General features: G+C 53.8%; 2 protein-coding genes across 3 annotated transcripts in view; one reads left to right on the forward strand and one right to left on the reverse strand.

The window, feature by feature from the left end:
* Positions 1-11890, reverse strand: part of B4GALT1 (beta-1,4-galactosyltransferase 1) — a 19279-nt gene extending 7389 nt beyond the window's left edge. The window contains exons 1-2 of one of the 2 annotated variants that reach the window (NM_205202.2): positions 11568-11890; positions 3868-4103 (exon numbers count right to left, since the gene is read on the reverse strand). In NM_205202.2, the coding sequence (NP_990533.1) occupies positions 3868-4103; positions 11568-11868 (537 nt within the window). In that variant the 5' untranslated portion in view covers positions 11869-11890. Of the gene's footprint in view, positions 1-3867; positions 4104-4667; positions 11374-11567 lie in introns of those variants that run through there. The other variant, XM_015280592.4, reaches the window with a different exon arrangement.
* A 6137-nt stretch (positions 11891-18027) lies between these two features.
* SPINK4 (serine peptidase inhibitor, Kazal type 4) lies at positions 18028-20178 on the forward strand. The gene is made up of 4 exons (XM_046905637.1): positions 18028-18118; positions 18471-18505; positions 18918-19030; positions 20014-20178. Exons 1-4 carry the CDS (start codon positions 18049-18051, stop codon positions 20066-20068), a joined length of 273 nt encoding a protein of 90 aa, XP_046761593.1. The 5' UTR covers positions 18028-18048; the 3' UTR covers positions 20069-20178.
* The last annotated feature ends 3428 nt before the right edge of the window (positions 20179-23606 follow it).

A 23606-nucleotide genomic window follows, 5' to 3' on the forward strand; every position in this document is an offset into this window, starting at 1 on the left:
GGATTCAAATCTCTCCAAACTCTGAAGGGTTTCGCAGGTTTCTGACTCTGACCAACTCCCAGCTTTGTGACAGGAGACCTTTCTAGGCAGCTGCCCCATGCAGGTGGTGTAGGACGTGGCACCGCTGGTGACAGGAGAGCAGGTGAAGCAGAACAGAAGCAACCCCCATCCCTGCCTCGCTTGGCAGCTCCACGTACCATAGGTGCTCCTGCTCTCTGTCACACAGGAAGGGATTGGTTTGGACACCCTCTGACCAAGAAGCATTGCCCTGAAGAGCCACGCAGCAGATGGAAGACTGCTGCTCCAACACTGCAGACAGGCTCCAAGTATAGCCTCTGCACTTATTTCCTGGGCTTTCAACGGGGAAAGATGCAGTGAGAGCATGTTTCTGCTAACTCGTTTTTACTGGACAAATTTCTCCCTGTGTTCTCTCATCTCAGAACTCAACCCACATCAGAAGTCATCACTTGAACCGAGCACCAGTGGCTTTGCTCCCTGTGTCTCTGCCGGCACATACAAGCTTGTCCTCAGTCACTGATCCGTGAGATCTGTGAAGCTGGCTGCCTCAGCCTCACAGACCAGCACTGGCTGCTGCTCACACATGCCCTGGGAGAACAGCAGCCAGGCTTAGTTACTTCCATTGCTTACCTTCGCTGGACCTGGTCTGCTCAGCCAAACTCACCTAAGGACACTGCCTTGTTTCAGTATCAGACACATCAGCTGTGGTGTACAGAGCTGCCACTTGTACTAACAGGCTTCCAAACCAGAAAGGTGCCATCTGAATGGCAGTTTCATCCCAGTTTCACCCTGCTTTGTGCTCTAAGGTAGGAGACAGCTCTGTGATACCTGCTGCAGTTACAAAGCAGTGCAGAGGACCTGGCGCTGCACCTCTTTCAATGGAATTCTGAACCTGATGAGTCTAAGACAGGTAATGGCAAGGACATGTGTTTCTGGTTGCCTAAGAGAGAGCCATCACCCCCCATCAGGAGGCTGTCAGCCAATTAAGGGATCCTCCGAGCCAATCTGATCCGCACACATGATGTCCACATGGGCATCCATGCACAGTCTTCTTTGAGCAGGTGGAAATAGATTTCCAGGGCCACAGGGAGATACCGAGAAAATCCATGCTGCTTCTCTGTTGGGGTATTTTGAAGTGCTGTACTCTTCCCACAGTAGCATAATTGGCCTCTGCCCTGCGCTGGTGCACGCAGGAAAGGCACCCCTATACTGGGCACAAGAAGAGAGCAGCTGCAGGAAAATCTGCTGCACCCACCAGCAGGGGTGGGCAGGTGGGCATGAGCCAAGCACTGCTCCCTCTGTGCTCCACACCTGGGGAGCTCTGGTGCACCCTGCAAAACGACATGGATGAGCACAATGCCCCCCACACACACAGACACACACACACACACACCTTCACACACACACGCTCTCTGGAAAACTGCTATGAAGGATGCTGCAGGTAACGCTGGAGGCCAGTGCAAAATGGGTGGATAACTGGAGCTTTTAGGGAATTTGCTGACTCTCCTCACTCACAAACTTCAGCTTGAGGCACAGAGTTGCCACTGGATGGGCATTTGCACAGGTTGAGCCACAGTGATGAATCCCATTTTGAAACACGAACACGCAGATGCCTGGATATGTGCAGCAGCAGCACACACCAGGCAACTGCAACAGCGCAGCTACAACAAGCTCACGGTCCTGTCAATGCACATGTAAGCCCACAGGTGACCGCAGGAGCAAGTGGGACTACAGAACACTTCACAAATTCATCTCCCGTGATGAAGTCGAGTTTGTGCATCACCAGATGGATGCTGCCACGAGTGCACCCAGCCGTCTATCTCCCATCTCAAACTTATCTAAATTAGGACCTGGGGTCCTAATTAGGGTTTGGGTTTTGCTGCGGTTGCATAACACACATTTTCCACTGGCTCCTGTTACACGCTGGGCATCTCAGAAACATTGCTCTGGCTTCAGCCAAACCCTCCTCTGACACATTCAGGCACACAGGACCAGTGTGGCAGAGACACAACGGGCTCGAGACAGAAACGCGTTGCTCCGAAAGGAAGAAGTTTGACATTACCAGTGCAGCAGTAGCAGGGCTCAAGCGCTCCTCTTTCTTTTTATGAGATGCAGAGGACAGAAGAGCACGTAGGCAGCGTGTAAGAATCAGATCACACAGTAATTCTCCTTGCTTCAGTGATTGCTTTGCTATAGACAGGATTAACAAGTAAAGGTAATATTTCCCCACTAGAAGGAAAAATAAAATAAAAAACAAAAAAAAAACAAAACAAAAGAACACAAAGGAGGGCAGATGCAAAGGGAAGGACAGACAAGAAAAAGAGAAAAGCAATTGTCAAGACAGCAGAGAAATAAGACTGTTTTCCTACCGTAATTCTGGCAGAATTAACTCATTTTCTGCAAATCTCTCCATTCCATGATCCCGCTCACCCTTGAGAGACACATCCAGCACTTTTACTACCACTGACTCTGCTGCCTCTCCCAGACATGAATGACTTTTCAGAGGCATGCAGGAGTGTGTTTACTTTGCAAATCCAGCAGCCTTGCTTGCTAACCTGCATCTGACCACAGATGCGTCCAGAACTCGCACATCCAGTGTGCTAGAAGTTGCTCCCGCTCCAGCTTTGCCCAAGGGATGCATTTGAAAAGAACATTTGCTTAAACCCACTCTGCAAAGATTTGCTTCAGAGAACACCGACGGCCCCGCAGGCACAGCACCAGATGAGCCAAAAGGCAAGGCAGTGCAAGCCCCGTGACACCAGTGCAGCGCCGTGGGAGCCGGTTGCTTTCTGAGCTCTCCAAGTCCCAGATATGCCACCAGCTCCCCATCTCCTGCTGGTGTTGCAGGGAAGCTGCCAGCAGGCTCTGTCTCACTGAGATGGCCACTGCGGGGATTACCATTCCAGCACAGCCCCATGGCCGAGCAGTACTGTGCCCTCAGCAGACCCCCTGTGCAGGGACAGGGATGGCCAATGCACCCAGACACAATGGCTGATCCAAAAACTGCACGAGGCATGCATAAGAAAGCACGCTACTTCTCAGTACTGTGAAATGGGCTCAAGTAGGGCAGAAGTGCCTACTGAAGACAGAAGCTGTGCTGGGAGCTGCCCATCCCATGGGCTCTGCGGACCAACAGAGCCACACCACAGCCCACACAACTGCCTGCATGTCCTCAGCTTTCCAACACTCAATTATCTAACCACCACTGTGGTATGAGCTAGGACTGTGGGGCTCTGGAGTGAAACATACCCTTTTTTCTCTCTCTAAAAGAAAGGTCTATGGCTCCCAAATATCAAAAGGAAAAAAAAAAAACCAACAAAACCCAGAACTCCACCGATTGTTCCTTTTCTGCTCTGTTTCCCCCAAGAGGACCACTTACCTGCTGCGCTGCAGCACCTTTGTTTTGTCCATCCTGACACTCTGTGTGCTATTACTAACGTGAACAAAAGCGACTTAAAGAAGTGAGTGAAATCCTACACCTTTACATCATTCCCAGGATTAGGTATTAATGCTGCCTGGTCACCTTAAAGATCTCTGCGTGCAATTCCTGCGGCAGATGTGAGAAAGGAACACTTCACTTGGGTTGTGCCACTAGGAATTCTTTTCCTCCTGACCAACTACGACCTCTTCAGGGTAAGCCAGGCTGGATGGGAGCAGAACACCCCACGTTTTCCATCAAAACCATCAAAGAAAAACCGCTCGTGTTCTATTTGTCGTGCTCCGGCTTCATTTTTACAGCATCTCTTTCCCTGCCCATCAGCCCATTGACACTCAGGATAGAGCAGCCACTCCTCTGTTCCAAGGGTCACTGCCATAAGCGTTAAAAGCCTCACGTCCTCAGCATCTTACCTGGTTGATGACATACACTCCATAATCTAGCTGCTGCCTTTGAAGAATTGGGTGCATGTAATAGAGCCAGTACTTCAGATGCTCCTCTCGGTTTCGGAACGGGATGATGATTGCTACTTTCTGCAGCGCCTTGCAGTCCTTTGGAGCAAAACGACCTCCCTCCCTGACCTCAGGGTTTGTGCTCGCCACCTCCTCCAGGTTCACAGGCTGGGAGAACTCCACGCGCAGCGGTCCGACTGGAAGGAAGGCACAGCACAAAGTCAGTTAGCACATCCTGATGGCCACGCACCACTTATTTCCCTGGGCACACATTCTTAATGTGCAAGCATTCATTATTACTTTTAAACGCAGGTTTGGATCCAAAGGAAATCCCACTGATGCGTGGAGGTGTGAAGCTGGGGCCCACTGCGTCCAAAGCAACCACACCTCAGCACTCAGGGCAAGCCTGCAAATGCTCAGTCCGGTGGTGCCAGACCCCAGTGGACCCACTGAAGCTTGGTGGTTCCCAAAAACCCTTCTGCCCACACTGCAACCACACGGCCGTGCTCTCTCCAGCAGTATCCTTCTGGATATCTGGGGAGGGGGAGGGGGGAAGAGCAGCCCTCAAATCATGCAGTGCAATGAGCCAGGCGCTTGGGACACAGCCCTGCTCTCCTGCCGACAGAGCAGATCACACCAAGGCTGGCCACGTGCACAGCCAACAAAACCCCTGTTGTTGTTTTTTTCCTTACAGATACTTTCAGTGTTCTGCCAGCGTGCCCATTACTTTGCCTTGTTAAAAATAAAATTAAAAAATGTACCCAAATTTGCATGCAGGCTGGCAGTTCCCACACACGGTTTCAACAGTGGCAGTTTTGAAACCTCCAGATCAATCTGTGCCAAAGCCAACGTGTGCAACCGAGAACCGCTGGCAGCACACAGGCAGCAGCTCCTGGGATGCCTGAGCTCCCACTGCAGTGGAGAAACTCCAGGTCCAAGCAACACGCAGTTGTCCAGTAGCCCCACAACACATCGCTCTCCAAGAAAAGGTGATTTATCAATGGTGACCCCAACGGTGGCCCTGCAGCAGTGGGAGACACAGCGTTGGGAGGAATCTGGGCAGGAGGGACACAGGCTACAAGGCATCACACCTCACCATGCCTCCTGCAGAACAACGATGGCCCCACCAGCAGCAGCACGCCCCCCAGCCAAGCACACAGCAGCTGTGCCCAGGGTGGGTGCAGCAGGGGGACAAGGGTTGCATGGTTTGGCTGAGTGGTACCAGATCTCCCTTCGGCTCACCTGGAGCAGGAGAGCCTTTCCTCACCTGATCCAACAGGCTGGAAAAAGGAAAGGATGGGCAACAAAACGCAGTCATGACGAGCGCTAGATGCAGAAGATACGGTTAACAGGCTTGGAAGGTAGAAAAGAGGCTGATGAGAAATTACTGGTAACACTCCCCTCCCCATCTTAACGAAATCAGCTTTAAATATAGTACACGTTCCGGTCAACACTGCCCCAACAGCCAGGGCAGTGAGTGCTCCTCAAGTACAGTTTTTGCAGTTCTAGCAGTGAGGCAGCCGCTTCTGAAGTCAGTGGGATGCAAAGCACCCAGCCAATACACTTCACTGGTGTCAGTAGGGACAGCACAATACGAAAGTCTGGGTGGGTTATCTTCAAATACAGAATGGCTGTAACAAACAAGCCTGGAGCTCACAAAGCCACACACTGACAATGAGCAGCAGCAAAATGCCACCCACGCAAACTGATGCTGTCCATTCCTTTTCTATCGGGACAAGCATTAAACCAAAGGTGCACACACACTGCACCTCCAGCAGTGAGCAGAGCCCTGCTCCAGTCTCGTTTCAAACCATTTCGGCTGCACTTTGGCCACCTGGGCAGTGAGCAGCCCTGAGGCCACTGTTGCCCAACAACTCTGACCCAGGGCAAGAACCACGCCAGGAAAACACACAAAGTTTGCTGCGGCTGCTGTCCCATCAGCTAATGCTGCACCCCTGTGTGTGCTCACCACGTCAACTTTCCAGCGTGGCTCTCTTCCTTCAGTCTCTTCTACTTCCCTTCCAGATGCCTGCCTGACAACGGAGTTACTGCTGTGAGTTGAGCCTCGGCCAAAGGCACACGTGTGGCAGAGCAGTGTGGACATGCAGCCCCAGAAGCACGTATAGCCCAGGGTTTGCAGGTGGGCATCTCTGGGGTTCACAGTCTCACTGCTCCATCACAGCACCTTCATGAGCCTTGCTGTCCATTTTTAGCTAAAGAACACCCAGAAAACTTGAGTAAGTTTTCTGCCAGAAGATATAAAAGCACCACCTGGCATCCAAACAGCTCAGCCATCGTTAAAGGAGGATTTAAGTGGCCATGGCTGGGTAAGACAGGGAGATAAAAAAACCAATAAATCAGCTACGCCACCATCCCATCCCTCCCCCACTTCCCTCCACCCCAGCAATGTCTCTCACTGAAACACTGCTGCCCAGCTTCAGACAAAAGGCGCACAGGAAGAGCCCTGCATAGGCACAGACACCAGAGGAGCCAATGTGGTTCGTACAAACAGGAAACACGTTTTCAAATGAAGCAAAAGGTGAGGCCTGCAAAAAGCTGCAGGGAACAAAGCGGCCAAGTGCACCTCGACAAAACAGTGTATCCTCAGTGACCTCCACATTCCCCACTACTACACGGCCACTTTGCCACAACCACCAAAACCGTGGCTGCGCAGGCTGCCAGCCCAACTCCTCAACAGCACTCGCCCTGCTTACCCACAGGGCTGCCACAGGAACCTTGCACCAAAAGACCATGACCTGCTCAACTTAATGCTGTCATGCCTGGTGCCTGCAGGAGGGAGCAACCCCAAAGGGCTCAGGGTGCAGCGGGGTGGGCACGATGGAGCAGCAGCCCAGCACTGAATGGCTCCGCTGGAAAAACCAGCACGGCTCACCCACGTGGTTCAGGGTGGGCACAGGTCTCAGATGCTTGGTTGAGAGACAATGGAAATAAAAGTTCCTAGAGGGAGGCCTGAAGCGTGCTCCCCACAGTGGGTGGGCGAGAAGCATTCTGTCACCCCGGCAGAAAGCAGCACATGCTCCGCCGCTGCCGAGACACGTGCACGCATGTGCTGCCAGGGCAGGCGAGCCTGTGCAGGAGGAAAGCTGGGAAAAGGAAGCAGCACTCACATAGAGAAACAAGAGAGCCCCTTTGCAGGGCCTGAACAGAAAAGGGAAGAGCTGCCGACAGCGCCAACCCATTCCTTGCTGGGAAAAACAAAATGAGTCCCACCCCGGAAAGCAGGGCCAAGCCTCGGCCACAGGCGGGGGAGCAGAGGACACTGCAGACCCCAGACCCACAGCAGGCTCGGGGCAGGCGTTGGCTCCATCCCACAGCGCAGGGGAGCGGGCCACGGATGGGTGCAAGCCTGCTCCTTCTGCCAAGGACAGCATCAGATCTGTCTGCAGATATCCTGGGGGGGAAGGTGGGGAGGGGGAAAACAAGAACGGCTTCCCAGCCTGCAGGATTTGCTTCCTTCAGCCAGCCTCTTCTCACAGTGAGCACTCGCAGAAGTCTGCTGGTGCAAGACCTGAGCCTGGAACCTCAGCACGTGCCCTCACCCATCCACCCCACGGGCCCCAGGAGGAAATGGGCTGAAAAATAGGAGGGATTGCCACACACGCTGGCAGCAGCTGGTGTACGCAACAGCAGGTTTATAGGATCAACTGTGCAAGTTATTAAGAGCAAAAGTTACAAACCCAGTCCCAAATGACACCTACTCCTACACAAGGTCTCACGCCGGCGTACGGTGTCTTTAAATAACAAAAAACATTGTCTTTTCCACCAGTTAAGTACTCGGGGGAGAAAAGCAAAGTCCTCAGTGGTGGCCACAACCCAGCGCTCACTCCGGGCAGTGGCTCTGCACCCCCTCCCCCTGAGCAGGGCAGTCTGCACGCGATCGGCCTCGCTCGCACTGGCACTCGCTGCGGGCCGCCACTGCAAAATTAAATTCCAGGCCCTTGAACTGTAAACTCTAAACAAACAAGCGGAGAGACTTCCTTGGCTTCCTCAAACAGGAAAAAAAAAAAAAAAAAAAAAAAAAGCTAATCTGCCTCTGCCAGGAAAACCCCACCCTGATGCAAGACGCATGAGCACAGACAGGCGGACCGATACCTCCCTGACAGATCGGGCCAGCAGCAGTTCCTGTCCCATCCACGTGGCCCTGTCCTGTGCCCTCCAGCCTGGCTGCAGCTGGAGCCCCAAGAAGGGAGGGAGGCTGGCAGGGCAAGGCGAGGTGAGAGGAGCAGACAGCCACAGGGCCTGGGGCTGCCCCAAGCTCTAGAGCACAAGCACTGCTGGGAGGCAGCTGGAAAAGTTGCTGCAGCTCCAGTGGCCACGTCTCACTGCACTGAGAAGGAGGTGGCAGCCTAGAGGGCCACAAAGCCCCTCCACCCCACAGAGCCAGGCCTCGGAGCTCCAGGCTGGGCCAAGAACTGAGGGCTCAGGCAAGCTTGCATCCAAACGTAGCTTGGGAAGCTGCAAGTCTCTGCCTTTTTCCAAGCATAACTTGGCCCAGTTTCCAAGAAAACTTACTCTTGCCCCAGATCTGTGCTGGCAGGGAAATGAGCGCATTACAAAACACGGGATGCACAAAATGGAAAGTCTCCTCATCTTGCCTGCGCACCCTATTTGCTGTGCCACGTCCCCAAAATGAGGGGGACCACCCTTCCCAGGAATGCACTGCACCCTTCTGAGGCCTTTCCAGCCTAAGGAATAATCCAAACTGTCCCCCCAAGGTGACAGCGAGCTAGGGATGTCCACTGCTCTGTGCTGGCAGAGGGGCACAGCCCTCTTCCACACAGAGCTCCTCTGGGTGCCTCTGATGCCCCAGCTGGTGGGAGCCAGGCCTCAGTGAGTGCCAGACGGAGCCCAGGCATGGCCATCACCTGGGGATGCGGAATATCCATCCACAGGCTTCCACACTCAGCCCATATCACGCTGTGATGGGGTTCTGCTGGCACCCTCTATCTGCATCACCCACAGACATGGGACTGACACACCGCTTGCAGCAGCAGGCTGTGCTGCAAGCCAGCTGTTCCCAGGGCCAGCAGCTGCTCCCACGCTCCTTCCCCTTGGCCCTGCTGCTCACAGAGGTGCCCTACTGATGGTGGGAAGCACCCTTTCTTGCCCAGGATTCTGACTGCTGGGAGGAACAGCTGGAACTTTTGTCTCTCTGTTGTCAATACTGCATAATTAATTCAGCGTGGTGCCGTCATGTCTTCTAAACTTACATCTGGGGCAGAAAGCCATACAGCAAGACACTGCTCTGCAGCACGGCACGCTCAGGGCTCCCAGGGCTGCAAGTGACACCTCTTCACATGCCACCTCTTCACATGCCACCCCTCTGCCAACCACACCTGGTATCTAACTGCGGTCAGAAAGGGCACAGGTGACAGCTGTGCGCGAAAATAGCTCCATAAACAACACGTGCTCTGGGCCAGGCAGGACTTGAAAACGACATCCCTGAGACACCAGGAGGGCTGTCCGTGAGAGTCTGCTCTGCAGGCATCCGGCACCAAAAGGTAAGTGCTGCTTTCGGATGAGCTCTTCTGCGAGGCGATGCTGCTGCCAAAGAAGCTGGCCCCTTCCTCGTTCCATCCTACATGACAACAGCACCATCGCCAAAACAAAGGCCTCGAGGTAAAACAAGAAATCATTTAACTTTTTTGAAGGCATGTAAGCCCGCACAGACTAGTCCTACTGAACAGCATTTATATTCTTTTTCAAATAATGTTATTCTGGATAAAGAACACTCTCGTCAAGAACACACCAGTTTGGGGAACGATCACCTCCAGAACAGATGGACCCCCTTTTGCCTTTCAGGCTTCTCAGAAGTGGCTCTCAGCTGCCACATAAATCCAAAACGCTTTGAAAACTTCTAATCCGAATTTGACTTGCAGCATTACTTTCCCAGCCCTGGTCTGTGCTTTCAAGTTACAAATAACGGGAAGTGAACCATAAAAGCATATTAAATTCACCAGGCTCTCTCGGAGATTAAACTTCATTCAGGTCATGCGTTTGCCCAGGAGCCAGACAGCAGGGACCGTGATGCTCTCACCCTGAGCGTCACCAGAGAGAAGCCCCCAGGCTGCTGGCAGCAATGTATCTCTGGCTGCTCGGGAAGGCTGAGCAGCTCGGTCACACTTACCCTGCGTGATTCATCACATGCCTTCCAGTGAGGGAGAGAAGAGAAAGAGGAGGAAAGCCAAGGAGATGCTAGAGGAATGGGGCCACAGAGCCACCTGCTCACGTCACAGCAGTGCCCTACGGCTTTGGGAAGGTGGGGACGCCAAGAAGATGAGAAATGCCTGTGGAAAGGACACCATTCCAGGGCCATGCTGATCACAGAGACAGAGCAGATCATGAGAGCACAGAACGCTAACCGACATGAGGCACAGCAGGGCAGTTTTACAAAGGTGGTCTGCTGCCAGAACATGGAAGAAGCAATCATAAGTGCAATACCGCAGAGCAGTTGGGTTCCTCAATGACACGCTGACTGCAGACCCCAGAGCCATGTGGGTGTCATGCCTACACCCTGAGCACACCCCTGGAACTGGGGCTGCTGGAAACCATAGGATCCTGCACCACAAGGACCCTCCATCTCTGAACAACCATTGCCCACAGCCTTACCGGGCCTCCCACACGGTGTATGTGTTGTACTGAAAGGGACACAGAGATGGTGTAGAACCACAGAATCGTTCGATCACTAAGGTTGGAAAAGATGACCATTAAGCGTAACCACCGACCCATCAGCACCGTGCCCACTAACTATGTCCCTCAGAGCCACACCTCCACATTTCTGGAGCGGGTCCGGGAACAGTGACCCCGTGCGTTCAGCTGACCATCCAGGCGCTGATCAGACAACGCTCTGAGTCCTGGGGGCAGCAGCTCTCCCAGCTCCCTGAGCTTCAGGGCGTCCGGGAGGATCAGGGCGAGTGAAGATGGCTCAGAGCAAATCGCTTCGAAGGGGCTGCACAGCCCCACGTGCGGCCTGACTGCACGGCCACTGTCAGCACAAAGCGATTTGAAGGGGAAAAGTGAAAGACACAAATCAAAATCAGCAGAAAGAAAAAAAAAGAAAAAGAAAACAACTATACAGTCCCTTTTAACGACCTCAAAACCGCCTTCCCGAAACAACCCCGTCATTTGCTATCCATGATGCACCGATGCAGCTGACCAGCGAGCACCGAGTGAAACTACGAATTTCAGAGTCGGTTTCGCTAACAGAAAACCACAGGGAACTTCTCGAAAGTCTCCTCGACCCGCTGCGATCCGCGGCAACGGCGATGCCCATAAGCGCGCGGCGGGGCGCGGCGCTGCCCACCGTCCATGTGGGGAGGCACTCGCAGCGGGACGCCACGTATCGGAACGCCGCACCGCGGGTCCCGCCGCGCGGGGAGCGCCGCTCGGACCCCGCCCCGCGCGCAGCCCGTCCGCTCCCTCAGAGAAGCGAGCGCTGCCCGCGGCGGGGAAAGCGGAGGATGTGCAACGCAGCAGTACTCAACGGGGGGAAGGGGGGGTCGGGCGCAGGAAGCGGTACCGCGCCCCGGACCGCCCCCGCCTGCCCGCCCGGCGCGCTCCCGAGCGGCAGGGGCCGCGCCCCCGAGAGGCTCCGGGGCTACGCTGTCACGGCCCGCGGCGGGGCGGGGGGCGGCACTCACCGAGCAGCGGGGACGGGTCCGGGCACAGCCCCGACGGCGCCGAGTCCGGGAGGTTGCGGGGCTGTGCCGAGACCGGTCCGGGTCGGGGCCGGGCGGCGGGCGGCGGCGGCGGGCGGGAGGGCGGCAGCGAGAGGTTGGCGGGAGGCGGGCGGCGCGGCGGAGGCTCGGGGCTGCGCGGCGGCGTCAGGGAGCTGCCCGCCAGGTAGTAGAGCAGCGTGGCCGAGAGGTGCAGCGCGCAGAAAGCGACGAGGAGGCGGCAGGCCCGCTGCAGCGAGGTGCCGGGCAGCGCCGGCTCCTTCATGCCGCCGCGCTGACGGGGGACCGCCGCCCGCCCCGCGCCGCCGCCGGGGACGGGATGCGGTCGGGGCGGGAGCGGCGGTGGCTCCGCCCGCTGGGGGCGGCCCCGGGCACCGCCTCCCCGCCCTCAGCTTCCGCCCCCGCGCATCCCCGCGCCGCGCGGAGGGCGGCGTCGCCGTGGTCCCGCTGCCCCCGGCCCGGCGTGTCTTCTGCCGGGTAAGAGCGGCGGGGCCGGGGGGAGCGGCCTCGGGTTGCACCGGGGGGACGTGCAGGTCGGGTGTGAGGAAAAACTCGCAAAGAGGGTTCTGCCCCTTCCATTTTCTCTTTCCTTACACATTGCTGGTTCTTTCTGATACCTCCTGGAAGCCAGTCCAGTAATTACTGTATGGTTTGGTTGAACCTGGTGTTGTCAGCTGCCTAAGACACTAGTGCTGTGACTGCTGGTGCCCTCAGCCACCATTCAGCTAAGCGCCTTCTCACATGAGCAAGCCAGGCTTTCAAAGCCTGCAGGCCCTCTGCACATCTCTTACGGATTGATCAGCAGAAGGCAGCCCTGGCAACTTGACTGAGAAGAGAAACCATTTTTCAGCACTTGCAGGTCAGCCCAGGGTTTCCACACCCCACCGCTATCAGCAGATACCAGATGCCTGCTAGTGAAATTTGCCTTTCGTTTCTTTCCTCTTTGCGATGGGTGCTTGTAGGGAATGTTCCCGCGGTGCAGTGACAGACCTCGACTGTGATTCGGGGCAGAGTTGGTCTGATTTCCCATAACGCTTTAAAATACGTCATGCCTTAAGTTTAGCAAGCGAAGGAAAAGACGTCACAGCATGCTGCTGGGTACTAATGTCACGAAGTCAGGAAGTGCCTAACGTAATTCCACGTATTTGTGCTGCAGCAGCCTATACCACTGCTGTTTTTTTCCTCAAGACGACTGTCTTGCTCTTGCTGAACGTGGCTTTGGAAGCAGGGCAAGGGTTAAAGATGAACACGTGCTCTGTAACAGCCAGAGATCATTTCTATTATGCACAGATGCAGGTGTGCCCTCATGAGCCTATGAGTAAATAAGAGTATATATAGGTAAGTACGTAATGGCACACCTTCTTTTTTAGCACAGAGATAAGATGTTCTAATGAGCCGGAGAATAAGGAATAAGGAAACAGAAATGCATTCTTTACAGGAAAAACGTGTGCAAGCATACACACCCTGAGGTGCTCCTACGCACCAACACTTCTGCCTTCTCCAGCTGCTCACGGTGGCTGTCTCTATGTCTCTACCCCAGCAACAGCCTCAATAAAAGCCCTCAGAGCTCTCACTTTGCCACATCACCAAATCAGCTTCCAGCTCCCCGGCTTCACTGGGGTGGTGATGCTCTTTTCCGGTGAAGGTAATGTTTAGCCTTATTTCCCTCTGCAAGTAACTGCTGTGTGTAGCTATGCTGCCGTGCTGCACATGATCACATCTGCAAGTCCACCATGCCTAATGTCTTGTGAGTTTGATTTTAATCAAAGCTGGCCGTGGGAAGGCATCGTAAATATCCAGAATGAGGGCTGAAGCAGGCCAATGGGATGCCACTGAGTGCAAGTTCAATGAAGGATGTTTGCAGGCAGACAGCAAATTATGAGGAGGAAGACAGAGGCTACAAAGGGAGATTACAGGCAATTTAGTGATGGGATTCAGTAGGTCACGTTGATGGCTGGATTTAAAACACTGGCACCTTCCTGTGTGCTCCCATGTTTCCCCAGGGCAGGGCAGGGCAGGGCAGGGCATATTGGGGTGCACCTCGAGGACAGCAGCATGGAGCCCTGCTGCTGTGACCCCACTCCTCATGGCTGCAGCTGATTGGGCTGCAGAGCTGCTCTGCTGCAGGGCTGGGAGGAGGCTGGGAAGAGCTGAGCTCGGCTGAGGGACAGGCATCAGGCAAGGCAGCAAAGGGACAAGGTGCAGAGGTATGGAACGCAGCATCCAGCTGCCCTTTGCTGGAAGCCCAAAAGAGTCAAATCAGGGTGACAAGGCCTGCCTTGTCACCCATCATTCATTAAATGCAGTCTCGTGCATTATTAACCTAGATGGTTCCTTTATCTGGGATGTTTGTAGAGTTAGGCAGCATGGCTGAGTCTGGTGCATCCAAAATATATTAAACAGGGCTCGTGAAAGCCTGGCTGCAAATCCAGCCCAGGTTGGGTCACTGCTGCACTTGCACAGCTCCTCGTCAGGCTTATCTTCTGTTTTGGATGGCTGCTGCTGTAGTACCTCCCAGAGTATACCGCTCCAATTGCATGTTACAGCAGTCTGAACGTAAATTCATTACGAGGATACTTGTCATTTTCACTAGTGCATTTCTAGCTTATCCGCTACGTTAACTCCTGTGACAGAGAGCAGCAAGTGGAGCATTGTCCAGAGGTGCCAGGACCCAACCATGCCACTGAGTGGCTTATTTTCTGGAGCATAATATGGGATGTGGTTTGGTGCCACTGTTGACTTCATCTTGCCAGGCAGTCTCACAAAGGAGAAATGTTGCATTAGCATCTGGATCCTGAAAAATAAGCTGTTTGCAGTGCTTACAGTGCTGCTCTGATCCATCAGTATGGATGCAGATGTCTGTAGTGTAAAGACGGTAATGAAAAATAGACGGGAATCAACTGAGAATGTAACTGTCTCAGCATAACTGACTGCAAACAGCAAAGTTCGCTCTGCACCTTTTAAGAGGAACAGAAACCAAAAGCTGTGGGAATGACTGGGAGAAACAGAATGGCTTTCACCATGGGCAACAGTGCCCTTCTGTCTGATGCCGTGTGAAGTGGCTGCCTCTGGGTGTTTGTGGGTACATACCCAGGGATTTGGACACACATCCCTCATGTGGGATCATGGGAAAAAGGAAGGTCAGCACCACCTCTAAGCTGCTGAGGAACTGCAGGAAAGCTGCAAATCCCCCTGAGCAAATCTGGCCTCCTTGGCCAGTCGTTCCTTGCCAAAGGGGCATCCCAGGGAAGCAGGACCAAGAGCAGTTTGGGTGTGAGCCACAGCCTCTTCTGACCAGCTGTGGTGATTCTGGTGACCAGTCAAAGCAGAGGAAAAGGTTCAGCAACGGATGATGTCCCCAGCCCGCCTATTCCCTCCTCCTGTGCCTCTGAGGTCCAGTGCATGGCCAGGCTCGATGGTAATCCTAAAGATGAAGGTGACTGCAGTGCTCTCTTTCTTCTTTCTAACTTTCTTCCTGGGGTGATGGGGGGGCATGTGCTGTGTACCCCAACGTGGGTTGCAGGAACAGGGCAGCCCTCAGTCCCCAGGCTGACACTTTGGTGCTGGTGGGTCCCCAGCATTTGCTGGGGGTTAGTATGCAAAAACACCAGGGGGAGTAGCAGGACAGGATTTAAAATACTGTGAGTGAGGCAGAGCAGAATGTGAGAGCAGATGTGAAGGCAACAGATATCAGAAAGGAACTGCCAGGTGCTGGGCAGAGCGGTGACGACACTGGTGACAGCACCAAGGCCACAGTGCTGATAAGGCCACTGCACACACATGGAGCAAGAGTGAGATGATGCAATCTGGCTCAGTCACCCATTCCCCAGAAGATGGAAGATCTGCAAGCTGCACTCTGGTCCCCCAGGAAGTGCAAGTGTGATATGAGTCACAGCACCATGACTGATGTGCTGCGACAAAGCTGGGGACAGCAGAAGGGGATCTCACGAAAATACATGCAGCACGGAGGAGGAGGCTTAAATGCACGACTGTCTCTGTAGATGGAGCTATGTGTCCAGTTCTGGGGCACACAACCAATGGGAACATCCTGGCCACCTAAAGGAAGGACTTCCCCTCTGCAACTCAAGGGGGTGGTTGCTGGGACTTTTGTCAGAGGCTTCAAGCCTGCACTTGAAAGCAAAATTGAAAGAGGCATGACAGGCCTTGGAGAGGTGGTTTCCTCTGAGAGCCCATAATGGTGGTTTCCCCTTTGTCACACCTCTGGGTGTCATTTTAGTTCACTGTGTGACGATCACAGCATCTGAACACTGCTGAGAAACCGGGTGGAGAAAGATCAAGCTTCACACTGGCCAACAGCACTGCAGAACCTGCTGCTGTTGGCACAGGAGGTATGCGGATGCCTATTCCATGAGGAGGGTGAGGCAGAGAAGGCAGCACACTCAAGCTGCACAGCCCAGCCCATCATTCCTGCACTGCTCACAGCGCAACCCCAGGATGCTTGGGACAGGCAATGCAGCACACAGGCAAGAAGGCTGACAGAGGCCTTGCGGTGAAAGTCTAGCAGTTTTTTTGTCAGTAAATACCTTGGAGAAGACCATGAGGGCCCCTGACAGCCCTTGTGCAGGGCTTTGCTGACTGGGAGCAGCTCACAGGACACAGCACTGAGTTGTCGTCTAGTCCAGTGTTGGCTGGGAGCAGGTTGCCCAGCTGGGGCGTGAGGAGATTAATCATCCTGTGCCGGAATGTGAGAGCTTCTGGCTTCATGAGACCCATCTGTGCTGGTGGAAGGATGCCCTGGGGCCTTGCTCTGCAGCCTCGCACACATCAGGGCTGTCTCCACTGCTTGTCACAATGCCCGTTGCTTTGTGCATGACCCATCAGGGATGGAGATCCCCCACCTTCCTGCTGGTCAGGTTGCTCACCCTCCTGGGGAAGGCCGGTTCCTGATATGCCGCGTGAATTTCTGTGGTCAGGAGTTTGTGCCTGTGGCTTTCACTGTGTCATCTGCAGCAACCAAGAGGATGCTGGTTCCACCAACTGATTTAAGACTCCTTCCCTTAGTTGTAGGCTGCTGGCTCCCCTGTACCAGACTAAACCACCCCACTAGCACCGCTGTACCTTGGGAACAACTGCTATTGCAGTTAAATATTTACTTTACTCGTAGGATTTTCAAAGCAGAATAGTAATGAGCGTCAAATGTTATTGAACTGTGCAAACAGGGAATGTAATCCATGTGCACAGCCTTCTAAGCAGAGCAAAAGTATGTTCTGAAAGGGGAATCCCAAAGTTCCTGCCAGTCCATGCTGAGCCATGCCTGTCTGACCACGAGGGATGCTTGCTGAGCCACTCCTGCTCATTTCTGCTGTCCAGGGCCAGCAAGAGCCATGCTAAGACTCAGGTAAGACCATGGGTAAGAAAGGCCCTGAATGTGGCGTGTCTGTCTCTTCAGCAAGTGCCCATGTGTATGCTGTACGTGTCTGCAGCTCTTGCATCCTGCTGGTGGTTTCTGTAGGACGCTGACCCTTGCACAGAGAGCACCTCCTACCCATTGCCAGGGTGAAGGAGACACCCTCTCACTTCTGACCCAGACTTTATCTGGCCATGTCTATCTCAAAGAAGTTCTAGTCAAAACTGCTTTTCAGCTATGATGCTGACTTTCTGTGCAGTGATTCCCTTTTCCACCCTTCACCCCTCAGCCTTTGATCTTGATTCCACTGAGGAAAGTGTTGGTGGATGTAGAAAATTGTTTTCTCAGAGGCAGCGGGGATACTCACATGGAAAGACTTATGTTGGGCATCGTTCTCATAGGTGAAGCAGCAAGGTCTTCTGGAATAGGGGTCCTTGCTGAAAAGTCCCTCGGTGGCACAGCCTCCCAGATCAGCCCCAACTTTTGCACTGTGCACATGAAGTATCCCAATCTAAATGGAGATCCGTGTGGTGTAGGAATCACAGAACCATAGAATATCCCAAGTTTGTAAGGGACATGCAAGGATCAGGGAGTCCAACTCCTGGCTCCACACGGGACCACCCAAAATCCAAGCCCTATGTCTGAGAGCATTGCCCAAACTCTCCTTGAGCTCCAGCAGTGCTGCCCTGTAGGGCACAGCCTTCCCCTTACCCCCACCTGACCCTCCTCTGATGCAGCTCTGTGCTGTTCCTTTGGGTTCTGTCACTCTCACCAGAATGAGGAATGGCAGCTACAAAGCTGGAGGGTGGGCTTGGGGGTAATATGTGCAGAGGGTTGGTTTGGAGAGGAGAGCAGCACTGCTCAGCTTGCACTATGGGTCAAAGGGATTTTATAGCAGCCTCTAGTGCCAGCACCTGGAGCTGGCAGGCTGTCATTCACCTCCGGGTGCACAGTCTGTCTGTTCCCAGCGCAGGTCGAACTGCTCAAAATGCTGCTTTTCCCAGAGCCAAGATTAGCTGCTGCCCTCTGCTATAAAGGCCGCTGTGAGCAGAGCGAGGTGCACGAGTGCATGCTCCCATGCCAGCCATGCCCACAAGGAAGCTGCTGGTGCTGGCGCTGATGCTGGTGGCTGTCGGTGCTGCCAGTGGTAAGTCTGCTCTGTGATGGGCTGGGAGGTGTGGAGGGACTGAGAGTGGGAAAGAGGGCAGAAAGACAGAGGATCTCTTTTATGGAGAAGAGGTGCAGAGAAGGTCAGGAGCACACACATCCCACACTTTTTGGGATGTGCCTGTGATGCATTTGATGCTCAGTGGAGCTCCTGGTCTGGAGTCCAGGAGAGAGGGCTATGGGAAGGGGCTCAGTGACAGGTGCAGGCATTCCCACCTTTGTCCCTCTGTCACTGCCTCACGCTCCTGCCACCAGCTCTCTCTGGAAAGGCTGGTCACAGTTATCACTTAATTTCCCCCCTGCCAAACTCTTGGATCTCTGCTCTGTTTCAGGGGCAAAGCTGGAAGAGGGGAACAGCCTGAGAAGGGTAAGAGATTTCCATTTGCTCATTAGCAGCTTCAGATCCTATTGGGCTGCCTCAGTGCCTGGCACTACTGGGAGAAAGGCTGTTCCCAGAAACGGGGACATGGGGTGTTGAGGGACATGGTTTAGTGAGAACTATTGGTGATGGGTGGATGGTTGGACTGGGTGGTCCTGTGGGTCTTTTCCAACCTTGGTGATTTTGTGATTCTGAACTGCCCCAGCTTTGTGGGTCTCAGCCCAGTACCAACCCTGTGCCACGAGGCACACGGCCTCTTCCTTCCTCTTCCCTAAGGGGCAGTGGGATCCCCAGAGCCACTGTGCAGTCAGCTCTAGCCACGCGTGCTGCTGCCCAGGCATCGTGGGAGGACGGTGGGAGCTGTGGCACTGAAGCATTCACTGCGGTTTCTCCTTTCCAGCCGACGTGTGGAGAGATGGCTGAGCTGCAGGCCTGCCCCCTGGTGCACTTGCCCGTCTGTGGGAGTGATGGGAACACCTATGCCAATGAGTGCTTGCTCTGTGTGCAGAAAATGTAAGCTCACACCTGGGCACAGGCCTCCAGGGGTCTAATTTTAGCTATCTAAATGCAGGTGCTTGTCAAACACCGTGAGAAAACCACAGCCCACGGGGAAGTACACAAGATCCTGACTGTGAGGTGGAAGAGGGCTTTTGGCATCCTCTGAGCCTGGCTCTGCAGCCCTCAGCTTCACCTCCCCGTGATAGCGGTGCCGAAGGACAGGCATGGGAATGCTACAGATGCCAGCCCCTTCCTTGGCACCATGTTTAGGGACAGTGCAGCTGCAAACTTGGGGGGCATGGACCACCCTGTGATTCTGTGCAGGCTGTGGAGTGATGGGCTGAGTGAAGATCAGGCTGAGTGCAGGTCAGCAGATGCTTGCACTGCAAAGAACACGAGCTGCAGGGGGGACAACCAGCTTGTATGGGAAGCTGCTGCCACCTCTGCAGGGTGCTGGGCGCCGGGGCTGCTGCATGACCTGGGATGTCTGTCTCCTTGGATGTGGGGAAACTGCAGAGGAGGCTGAGGAGATCCAGTGGCAGCCTATGGCCACAAAGGGAATGGATGGAGCCATGACCCTCTTGTTGGCCGCTGCTGATACAACACAGGGCAACGGCCACAAACACAGTCCCAGAAGGGTTCAGATGGGACACAGGAGACAGCCCTTCCTTTACCAGGAGGGTGGTGAACCAGGGAGAGAGGGGTCTGCATCCTCAGGGGGTGGAGAGGGCTTGGGCAAAGCTTCAGCGCTCACACTGCAAACCAGCTGGGATGAAATCGTCTCTAGCGATGGTGGGACCCGCACCACACCCAGGGAAGAGACCTCTGCAGGGCAGCGTGCCTTGCAGTCACCTCACCTCTTTTCAATGGGACAATGAGCAAACGGTTTTAGAAAGGTCAGCTCCATTCCAAGAGGCAGATGAGGCCAAGAGAGAGTCAGGGAACACTTTTTTTTTTTTTTTTTCAGTTCTTTACTCTGTTTTTCTACATTATCCTAGGAAAACCAGGCAAGATATCCAGATTTTGAGTGATGGGGAGTGTCAAGACATCTGAGCCTTCTGGTGGCTTTCCTGAGCCTGCAAACAGGTGATTAATTGATGCTGTTCTCTGAGTGCATCACACATTTCAGTCGGTGACGGTAAATAATAAAATTGCATACACAATCTTATTGCAACAGCATTATTTTGTGCCAGGCTGAGGGAAAACAGCACAAGCCAGTTTCCACAAAGAGCTACTAAAAGAGTGCAGTCAAAACATTCATTTCCCATCTGTATCACAAACTAGGCTCTGCACTTCGTGCACTGTACATTTCTCCTGTGTTCCTGGGAGAAATGTGGGAGCAGCAAGAAACACACGGAGCTTTCAGATCCTGGTGAAGGGGGTGCTGTACAAACACAGCTTTTCTGAAGGAGGCAATTTAGCAAAGGTACAGTTTCTCCAGCGTGGGAGGTGATGGCCTTCTCCAGCTCCCTAGAAACCACCTTCACACCCAGAGCTGGCGCTAGTGGAAAACAGCAACATCCGTGCTTCTCGTATCATTTAGCTTTTCATGTGAGACTGCTCCATAAAGAAATCAGCCCAGATAGCCACAGGAGCACTAGAAGAGCAGCGTGGAGATCCTGAATTCCAGCGGGCCTGAATCTCTGGGGTGTCTTCTCAAAACAGACCTGATCCCCCCCGTGTGCTCCTGGGGAAGAGAACTTGCCTCCCAGCTGCTCAGCATCATGCCTTGGTTGCTCCTTGTGCTAGGGCAACCCTTGGTGCTATGGTGGGGTTTGGTCCAGACTGGCTAATGGTCAGTGTGTATCAGCTGTCTATGGGCTCCCTCTGCTCTTTTTTTGTTCTTTTTTTTCCCACAGCAGCTTGGACACGAATCACCTTTCACTAAATATCACAGAATCACAGAATGGCCTGGGTTTGAAGAGACCTCAAGGATCATGAAGCTCCAGTCCCCCCATCACCAGCCCCCACCAATCTCCATACTTAATCCTAGACCAGGCTGCCCAGGGCCCCATCCAACCTGGCCTTGCACACCTCCAGGGATGGACGGGGCATCCACAGCCTCTCTGGGCAGCCCGTTCCAGCACCTCACCACTCTCATAGTAAAGAGCTTCCCCCTGACATCCAACCTAAATCTTCCCTCCTTCAACTTAAAACCATTTCCTGCTGTTATCTACCCTTTCAAAGAGTTGGTTCCCCTCCTGTTTGTAGGCTCCCTTCAGGTACTGAAAGGCTGCAATGAGGTCACCCCACAGCCTTCTTTTCTCCAGGCTGAACAAGCCCAGCTCCCTCAGCCTGTCTTTGTAGGGGAGGTGCTCCAGCCCTCTGAACATCTTTGTGGCCCTCCTCTGGACCCTCTCCAATAGCTCTCTGTCTTTCTTGCACTGGGGGCCCCAGACCTGGATGCAGTACTCCAGATGGGGTGTCACAAGCACAGAATACAGAGGGACAATCACCTCCCTGTCCCTGCTGGCCACCCCTCTTCTAAGCTGTGCAACCAAGTTGTACAGCTTGAGTATGCAAGGAGTCCCTTTGCTCACAGTGGCAGAGAACTGGCTAATATGAGGCTTTCCACCTGAAGTCCATTCAGTTCTGCTCCAGATGCCATGTCCCTAGAGAATGACTGATTGTGATTTCTGATCAGCTTCAACAAAGCTTCATGATGCTTGGAGAAGTGCTCCACTGTTAAGTGAAACCTGTGCTCACCCACAAGTCAGCAAGCTACTCTGTCCTGCTGCCGTACTCACATGACTCATTTGTAGTTACCAGGGAAGGGGTCCAATTGCATCATAAAGTCCCTGAAGTCAGTGACCACACTGTGAGTCTGGGACTTGTGCCAGTGACATGGTCACTGTACCTGGCTGGTCGGTTACATGGTTCATCCCCCACATCCAGACCACAGCTGTTGGTGATAGATTTAATGCTGCCACTGAAAATAATATTGAGAAGTATAAAACAATCATAGTTGGCCAGTCTTGGATATTCTTTTGCCTTAGGGTCCCCAGAACCAAGACAGAGGGCAGTGAGCCAGAGCAAACACCTGTAGGAGGATGCAACAGGGGGTAATTGGGCAGGGACAGAGCCTTGGCATTGCTATCATTGTTTCGTCTGGAGGCAGCTGTTGTCAGTAGAAGTTCCTCCTGGCCCTAGCCTTGTTACTGTCTGAAGCCTATCAGCTATCAGTGACTATCACAAGGACAGAACAGTGGCTGTGAAAGCAGGAACTGTGTCTGCCCAGATTCATGTCCTTACTGACTACCTTCAGAGCCTGGCTGTGAGTTCTGGAGGGGCAGACTGCCATTGTTTCTCTGACACTGACTTTTCATGGGCTTTGCACCCAGCCTGGCTAGTTGATCACAGCTGTCCAGAGGGCTTAGCACCCCTGCTGCCCTGCTCCAGGTCCTCTCTGCTTCTGCAGGCGTGGGGTCACAACTGCATGCAGCTTGGTCTGCAATTCTATTGCTGCACCACTCACCCACTCCCTGCTTCTGAAGCTCTACATGTCCAAACCTATCCCCTAGGGCTCTCCTGAAAAACCAGCAGCACATTTCCCCCTTCCAGCCCTCAGATGGTGTAGGAGAGGCGAGGGGCTGGTCTGCATTGCCAGAGAGCATGGGGAGCTGCAGGCGGTGTGCGCTGCACCTTGGAGACAGGCTTGATCAAGGCTTTTGCCCTAGCCTACCCCAAATCAGGTCACCATTCTGCAGGACAAAACTAGAAGCTGTGCCCTGACTGCTGCTAGAGTGATAGCTGCAATGCTGCCCGTGCTGATCTCCTGGATAACTTTGGGTCCGGGCTATGGCTGTAGCCGTAGGAGGGAGAGGCATTCTCTGGCTGCTGCTTCGCAGTAGCAATGCCAGATGGGGGGAAAACAGAGGTGAGGCTCACAATGCACTCTAGTGAGGCTCCTCCAGGTCCCATCAAGGAAGCTGTATGTGGGTGAAGGTGGCCCAGGGCCAAAGGAAACAAGATGTGAACGTAGAGAAGCAGTGCCTGGCATGCTTGAAGCGTCCAGCTGCACTGGTTCGCTCATCCGAAACTGGCCAGAAAGTTCAACCTGCAGCAGAAAGGACAAAGCTTGGGCTACATCTGCTGCAGAGTTCTTCTGTGCTGTGGTGCTGGCAGGGGACGGGAGGGCACTGCCAGCTCTGAAATGGTCTCTGCTGTGCCACCCTCACTTCAGAGCAGAGAGAGCTCAAGGCTGAGAGGTAGGGTCTGTAATTTCCACACTGCTATCCATCGCCAAACCTTCCCATACGATCACGAGTTCACTTGCTTGGGATTTGGAGCAATCCATGCACAAGAACCAAACCTTCACAGGGATCTCGGTCCTGAGAGGTGCAAGTGCAGGCTCAGTAAGATGTTAAAGCCCATCTATCCCATTAAGTACTTCTTACAGACCATGAGAGCACAGCAGCTCTTTCACTTATGAACAGTATTTGTAAATTTACTATGTAACCAACTGGAAAGTGGGTGGAACAGTGTCAACCTGCACCATCTCCACTGTGTCCAATGGCAATGTTTTGCTGAGTCAAGAGAGATTTATCAGACCTTAGCAGGCTCTGGAGTGACTCAGATCTTCTCCCCACCA

The sequence above is a fragment of the Gallus gallus genome, chromosome Z, assembly GCF_016699485.2.
Source record: "Gallus gallus isolate bGalGal1 chromosome Z, bGalGal1.mat.broiler.GRCg7b, whole genome shotgun sequence".
NCBI lineage: Eukaryota > Metazoa > Chordata > Aves > Galliformes > Phasianidae > Gallus > Gallus gallus.

Bases quoted from the DNA above. Each gene is read 5' to 3' on its own strand.
- SPINK4 (XM_046905637.1), top strand. From the start codon at position 18,049: ATGCCAGCCATGCCCACAAGGAAGCTGCTGGTGCTGGCGCTGATGCTG. The intron at 18,119-18,470 runs GTAAGTCTGCTC...GCTCTGTTTCAG, and splicing joins GGCTGTCGGTGCTGCCAGTG to GGGCAAAGCTGGAAGAGGGG. The intron at 19,031-20,013 runs GTAAGCTCACAC...ACATTATCCTAG, and splicing joins TTGCTCTGTGTGCAGAAAAT to GAAAACCAGGCAAGATATCC.